Genomic DNA, 8,201 nt, shown 5'->3' with positions numbered 1-8,201 from the left:
ATCCTCTGGTCTCCTGGAAGGCTTGTCTCTGGGAGACCTCAGCAGGGTAGTGGGTACAGATCCCGATCATGTTAGTGCACAGGAAGATCACCACGTTGGCACTGATCTGAACACACATGAACATGCACATGACACATCATGACAGAGAGGGTGAAAAGGAAAAAAACAAAACATGAGAGTCCCACCAAACATGCACATGTCACATCATAAGAATACTGTGAACTCTGCCTGACCTGGGAGAGGTCAATAAACGAAATTGATAACACTCTGTGTCATAGGATTTACTGCAAGGAGAAAAATTCCTCAAACATCTGAGGAGCCATTAGATGTGATCTGGTTAGAGATGATGAGCGTGGCCTCGTGGTTGCTCTGCAAGAAGACATTCTCCTCACGTCGCACTGAACAGCAGATAGGAAGCCCAGAGGGTTCAATGTGATGCATGACTGGGGACACGTGAAGACTGTGTCACTCCTGTTTTGTGCTATTTGAGCTGAAAGTTTATATTGTGATATTTATATAGCATGTATGGAATCCATTCAAAAGAGGGCAGATTCCATCCAGCAGAGCGTTAAACAGATGATGTGACTCTGCAAAACAGCTTTTACCTGTCAAATTTACAGCAGCATAAAGTAGTATGACAGAGATAATGTTTCATGCAACTGGTGGTGTGTTTGAATGTACAGCTTTAGATAGCAGTCAGACACAGAAAGGTAACACTCTCGTGTGTATGCAGTGCACTGAGGTGTGCTGGTTGAACAATAAGGCTCTAGGAATGCAGAGGCACAAAGTGTAAAACAGCATTATCTGTGGCTTGAGTAAATGAAGTTTAGATATAGTGTACAGTTAGCTTTGTGGGGTCATCAACCTAAAAAGCATTCCTCTGTGCTGCTCCGGCCACATTCTGTGTGTTTTTGGATGCGTGTAAGTCTGTTAGTGATTTCTCTTCTCACTCGTCTATAGCCAAGACCGCACAACAGAAATGGAGCCTTGAGCTCTGGACTTCCCCTCCACTCAGAAACACACAGACACACAGACACACACACACACATCCTCTACATGCTCAGAAACACACTCCAGCCTGGGAAAGTCACTTGACCCATGACCAGAGCACAGAGTGTTTCCTCTGAAGATGATATCATCAATAATGAGAAAAAGACATGCAGCCACGGTACACACGTATACGCTGTTTTTCAGTCCGTCATAATAACAACATTATGATCAAACTGGAGAAGGCAAATAATCTCATCACTAGTACCAGTACTTCTGAGCAATGGCTGGTATGTTGCCAAACCAGTGTGTCTTTGTGTGCGAGTCTGTTATTTGTGTTTATGAGAAGAGAGATGGAGAACTGGAGATAGAGGATGCTTATCTGTATACATGCATACAGTACATGTTTTCATGAATGTGTCACTTTAAAATGAAGTTAAGAGGAGCGATAAACTATTAACCTAGCATCCACACACTGATCGAAACATCCCAACAATAAATCGGCCTCAAACTTGTCGAGTGATGGCAGGCTTTCTACCACGATCCTGAGACAAAGTTTACACTGTATACACAAGAACTCGCCCCTTTGTTGAGACAACAAGACAAAAACAATCTAACACTATTACCACAGGACAGTCGCAGGCAAATTCCACTGTTTATTCAAAGAGTTGGTGGTAGCTTCCTATTCCACCTGAAAACAAATGGCCAAACTAGATTAGAAGCACAGCAGTAAGCAAAAATAAACACACTGATGGTTCGCAGGTGCAGAAGCAAACATGCTTTTGATGTATCGGGTAAATACCAATCCCTGATGTAGCTGATGCAGGCAGAGAGCAAGAACATTATTCAGGAACTACCAACAGAGCATCCAAAATGTTTTCTCGTTTTTTTCTTTTCTTTTTCTGACAGATATAGATGCGGCCAGGTTCCCTCAAAACAGGTTTGGGAAGGCACAAGAAGTGCTTTTTTTCCTGAACTCCTTCATGCGGGATGACAGAGAATGGTTGATGCCAACTGTCAGTCAGCATTCAAAGATTCAGATCAAAGCTGTCAAGAAGTGTGAGGCACCTCATCATCAGGCTATTGAAGATCAGGTGTGAGGACCTACAAAGAATACTCATTCTTTACATGACTGGCTGAGCAATTGTTCTCTAAGTGCAACATTGAATTTGTGCTGCACCGTCGCACAATTAGTGATTAGCCTATTGTGTTCATAAATCATTGACAGGCTAGGGCTTCCTGATAAGCCCTGCATCGTAATGTTACAGACCACCGATGGAGACCTGACACTCCAGTCTTGAAGGGCTCTGATAGAACCTGATCGCATTAATCCCAAACAGATGGCTCTGAACAGAGTGAGCCAGTAACTTAGTTAAGGGGCCAGTCTGAGATACAGTGCCACCTGCAGTTCCCAGGACCATGCTTCTCGGCAATGCACTCAATTTACATTCAGTCAATTCAGCTTCCCATGTGAGCGTGCTCAGATTTCCATCCAAGTAAAGGCATTCTTATCCAACTGATTTTGATAGTTTGGCAGTGGCAGTGTCAGTGTTTTTAGAGCTTAGGAGGTCCCAAATTCACGATTTTGTGTATTTTTGCTGAACAGGAAAACACACAATAGTGCAGCGATAGCATGTATACACATTTATTTGCAAAAGTGATGCAAGTGCAGCATCTATTGAAACCTCGCAAAAGCCCCAAAGTATCAGCAGGTACGGTGCATTCAGGTTGAGCATTATTAGAGCTAAGCAACAATTGACTGACTACATCTTGAATGATGGCTCAATATAACAGCCTGATAGCTCTGAATAAGTGAAACTAAAGTGTGAGGAAACATGATGAACAAAGCTTCCGTTAATGCCAAGTTATGCTTAGTCACCACACGGTCTGGAGATTAGAGGCAGCAGCATTCACAGAGGCTTTTGAATAAATCTTGTGGGTGAGCTATGCATGTGAGTGTGTGTGAGACTCCTTTTGGACTGGCAGCTCTTTGATCCTGAAGCTTGTGTCTGTTGCTGCACTTATATCACCCAGGCATGCAAATCTAGCACAGACCCACGGCCGCTCTGACACTCCCCTCTCCAAACATGATGTGGTGTAAAGAGAGCAGAAGAAACTTCTCCTCATTAGCACAGTGCTGCTCTCTTTATAACCACGCTGGAGAGTATCTTCCACTGATTACTCCTGACCATTCTTCCAACAGACGCCTGGCTCTCAAGGATGAGCCTCGCTCGACATTTACTTAAGCAGGAACCTCTTGGCGGTGAAGTTAAAAGGAGTCCAAACATTGGCTTATAAGGTGCGGCTCCCGGCAAGGTGCTTTATAAAGTAAGGCAGACGAATAACATGTTAAAGAACAAATGAAGGAAGGGGATGGAAAAGATTTTTGCTTGGCAAACACAGAAAACCCATTCTGACTTTCATAATATCCCACTGGACAATCCCCTCACAAACAATCACACTGGAATATACATGTACAGAGATCAGGTTTTCTCGGCAAGGTCATTATTTATTCATTCAGACACAAAACAGCTGATTTGTTCCACTGATCAATAAGGGATGTTTCCATGACATGTAGGCCTGCTGCACTATGGTAACGGTGCTCTTTTTATTCTTAAGCGGTTCAGCAAAGGTTACTCAAGCCTAGTCTGTGAGCAGAGCTGGGGTGGTCGCATGTTGATTAATTTGTTACGAATATTAACTCCTACGACAATACAGTGAGAGGAGGTAAACTAAGAACTGATAACAGCAGATACGACACACCGTGACTTATTGGATAAAGGCTTTGTCCACTGTATCAATGTTTGGATTTATCCAGGAATATTTAAAAAAGCCTGAAATGAAAGATAAGTTCAGATATCCCACCAACACTGAGCCAAAGTTTAAACTTTAAAAGGCCAGAGTGCTACATCCCATAAGTCAACACACTGGCTCTGGGGACACTGACTGCTGTTGACATGGGGGCTACTCTCCAGCACATGACCTTTGATAGGCATCTGGAGCTTTTAAAATGTCTTACAGAGATGAACGTCAAAGCCCAGTCACACACTGCTGATCATAGCCTGAAAAGATAACATGTGGTGCTAGAGTGGTAAAAATAGACAATGCTATACGACTTTGTTGCACTAGTCCTGATATAATCGAGGTTACTATAATGTGTAATTACCTACATGAGAAAGAAGCCACTCCTTATAAAGATAAATGTTGCTGAAGGGTGGGGGTGCCTGTCTTTGCCATCTTGGGTCCCTGCCATCTGGAATCGGAGCTCTGTTTTCGTCGTGGCTTGGGCCAAACCAAAATTGGTCTCAGGCGACCAGTGAGGCCACGAAGTAATCTTTGTGAAGCGCTGAAGCAAATTCCATGAAGCTAAAAAGAGCTGGACCCAGGCCGCACATCTGTCAGAAAATCTGATCCTGAATTAATACTTGCACATAAACATTGTCCAAACATGAGGAAAAGTCTCCCAGCAATCCTGGAATTACTGACTAAAACAAACTGCAACCACCAGCTAAGACGACCCACTCAATTTTTCTAATTTGACCAACAAAACTTTCCTCAAATCAAAAGATTATAATGTTCATTTATCCTTCTACTTCAATATTTCAAACTTGAATTTAGTATTGACTGGCTAAAGTTCACCAGTTCCAAAAAGGACAATGTGCATCTGGCTGGCCCTGATTTTACCGCTTTTCTTTCTGACACTGTATCTGTGTGTAGCTGCAGGGCCTGAAGACAGACAACAGTAACAGTGGACTTTGTGGCCTCAGAGAAAACAGTGAATAGAGGGGAACAACCTTTGGTAAAACAGTACACAGATATAAGAGATGCTTGGTTGTTGTCATTTGAGAACCTTGAACATGGCCGTTCCCTAAAACAAAGCAGGAGGGTCACAAGATCCCACGTTTAGCCGTCTAACTACTATTTTGTGTTTCAATTCACTTGGCTGAATTATACTACTCAGCATCCTGGGTTTAGGGCTGCTCCAGGACTTTGATCATTTGTCCCTCTTCCCTCTCTTTTTCTGTGAAGTAGAGAGGCAGCCACAAAATAATCTGACATTAAATGAGTGTGAAACCTCAAGTGTTCAAGGCTCATATGCACTTTGCTTGACCTATCGCTGCTGATTCAACTAATGCCCTTTCTGTTTTTACTTTAGGGCTGCAAATAACAAATCACAGGGGAAGTCTTTAAATAGCTTGTTTTGTCCGACCAACAAAACCCAAAGATATCAGGTATGTGTCATTGTCATTATCAGGGGCTGTTAATTGTGATGTCAGCTGTTCTCGTCAGCTGGTCTCATCTAACCAATAGCACAGAGACACACCTCCATTTTTAGTCTATCATCTTGCTGCTGTCCGTTTAAATATGACTCTCTCTGCCTTCAGTATGTTTATGTTCCTATCATTTAGTTAGACGCAGAAAAGTGGCAAATCCTCACTTTTGAGAAGCCAACTCAGAAAATATTTGACTTTTTTGCACATTACACAATTGATCATCAGACTAGTTATAGATTAGTAACCACTGATCAACTAATAGATGAACCGGCTGATTGATTTTAGTTTACTTCCATCATATTTATGTTCAGTTTTTGGTCATGGAATTGGTTTCTATATCAACTGTTTTAATTATTTGCTTTTAGCATTGTCAGTGATATCTTTGTATATAAAGAGATACATATTTTCATGTAGAATCAGTACAAGTAGAATATTAATATAGTAGTGGGAGCAATAGTAGTATGAGTAGTATTATTAACAGCATCAACAGTTGTATGTTCGTCATTGTCCTCCCTGTTTCCTGTTGAATTATGATTCAACGGGTCGAATGTTTTAATAACACATATATTAGTGTTAAATGTGCCATTGTATTAGATGAACATTAGATACAATGTTGTGATAATGAGTACACCAGTGTCTGTTTGTCAGTGGTCTTGGCTGCTCAGTGGTCTGGGGTCAGTATTTGGCTGGACAGTCAGAGCGAGGGAAGGAGGGAGGGAGGAGTGGACAGGGCTGGACACAACACTCTCCTCCCAGCTGTGTCCTCACTAACCCTTCACTTCCTGCCTGCTGACACCCTCACAGGCACAGCTGCACTTACAGAACGGCGGCTGCGAGAACACGCGATTTGGTTAATTAGCTTAACAAACCAACCGTCCAACCAGCCCCGTTCTCCCCTCCGCTGGCTCCTGCTCTCACTGATTTAAACTGTGTGAGGGAGTCCAGACCTTGAACTGTGTGACTATGAGCTAAACATTCAGGAATTCCCATTTCAGCTGCTATTGCCTCCATCTCCTTTTAAGCACAATGTACAACATCAAGGTCGCCATTTGACTTTGACAGAAACCGATGTAGCGTGTAAGATAACTCCAAAATGGGAAAACGTATGCTGGTGCCTCTTTAGCATTAGCGTGTGTTTTTTTGTCTTTAAGCCAGAATGTCTTTAAATACTGTGACAGAATTAAGAGATAGAGGATTTAACTACATTAAATGAGATTGCCTGTGTGGGCCAGATGCTGGAGCTTTAATAAAAACAAACAAGACTTTAGTTTCACCATACAGTTATATAAACATATGCTAACATTCACTACAGCGTTAACCACTATGCTTCCTTGTACTCTTCAACCATACACAATATTGACTTTTACTACAAAGCATACAGATCAATATCGGTACAAGACCAACAGGTTACAGTTTAAACAGCAGAAACACCCGAGCAGTTTTGTAACTGCTTCAGCGTGAGTTTTGGCTTGGTCTTCCATGAGCTGCTCAGTCAAGGATGAGCTGATACTGAATTCATGCATGTAACACATCCGCCTCCCGGGCCAACTTCAGGAAACGTTACATGTGACATGTTTGTGAAGCCTGATACATCAGCAGCGTTTCACAGGGATAAAAGCAGAGGGGTTGTGTTTCGACATATGGTTTGCAAACTACAAGCTGAATTGCTACTGTATATGTCAGCCTTAAAGGCTATACATACCCAAAACAAAGGCTCTTGGAAATCTGATTCAGGCATTTTGGATGTTACAGAAAATGTAGAGTCTAGCAGCTATGGCTCTTCTTTACAACCTGAAGGTGCTCATGACACTTCATCCCAAACAAAAAAAACAGCACTGCTTTCTGACGCCTTAAAAGGAAAGGATTTCATTTTTTGATGTGTGAGGAGGGAGTCTAATAAATTAAGACACGCAATAATGCACTTTTTTGAGCTTTCTGTCACAGGACTGGTCCTTTCTGATCCTGTGAAGGCACAAAACAGAGTGTAACTTCCTCTGGATTAACCCTGAGTGTGTGAAATTACATCATGAGACCAGGGTCTTGTTATTGCATCTGACATCATTCACTGAAAATGTTGAACATTTGACATGCTGTGAGACAGCAAGGCTCAGTGCTTTAACACAATTAACAGCTAACAGGAAAAACTGTCTGCACTGACTGGACAAAATCATTAGGCTGATCTGCTCTTTCCATTTAATATGGTTGGGTGAAAGTCAAAGAGGTGGAGCAGATTAAAGACGGTCTATAATGTGACAGTAAAGACATGGCTTGTCCACAGTGGTGTGCATTTCAAAAGCAGGACGGTGTTTGTACCGTGATGGTGAACATGTTTGTTAATTACAGCTTCACTCCAGGAACGCATTCTCACACCGGCCCCGACATATGTTTTAACAGTGTCATTGTAACTGGGATAACGGGATAACAAGACAGTTGGCTAGTGTGACGGTGACCTTTGACACAGAGCCATTCACCTTCCTGTCAGCAGCACTGGAATAGGGTGCACTACACTCAACGGGATGCACAGTAAAATTGTCCTTAAAAGCCTAGGGGCTTGCATGCCACACAGATCAACATTTAACACCATTAATGGATTCCTAATATATATCTCTTGGCCGTCCGCCATGGCAGTTCAGCCTTAAATCCCTGTATTTACTTTTGCAGAGAGCCAAGTTGTTAGTAAACCACGAGCTGTTATTAGAAGACTGCACTTCCTCATCCCCGACTCACACAGCTATTATTAGCCCGGCTATTATTTGCCTTATCATTGGCTGTATTTTAAGAGCAATAGTTTGCTTATCGCTAATCCTAATTGCTCCCACCCATGGCGGTGGAAGTTATCCGGGTTTGTATCATTGCCTGTGGTTGTAATACAATAAGTGGATGAGTCACAAGCTCTCTCCCTCTCTGGGGGGGGGGGGTTGGGGGGTAAAGGGGGGAGCT

At 42.6% G+C, this 8,201-nt stretch overlaps 1 protein-coding gene across 1 annotated transcript in view; it reads right to left on the bottom strand.

Moving 5' to 3' along the window:
• Positions 1-8,201, bottom strand: part of LOC118323825 (adenylate cyclase type 6-like) — a 31,184-nt gene that overhangs the window by 12,882 nt on the left and 10,101 nt on the right. Inside the window, 1 exon segment of the mRNA XM_035655854.1 lies at positions 23-106. Coding sequence (XP_035511747.1) covers positions 23-106 — 84 coding nt within the window.

This window comes from Morone saxatilis, unplaced genomic scaffold (assembly GCF_004916995.1).
Source record: "Morone saxatilis isolate NCDOM2014 unplaced genomic scaffold, NCSU_SB_2.0 Contig15, whole genome shotgun sequence".
Lineage (NCBI taxonomy): Eukaryota > Metazoa > Chordata > Actinopteri > Moronidae > Morone > Morone saxatilis.
This window is presented reverse-complemented; position numbering and strand designations above follow the sequence as displayed.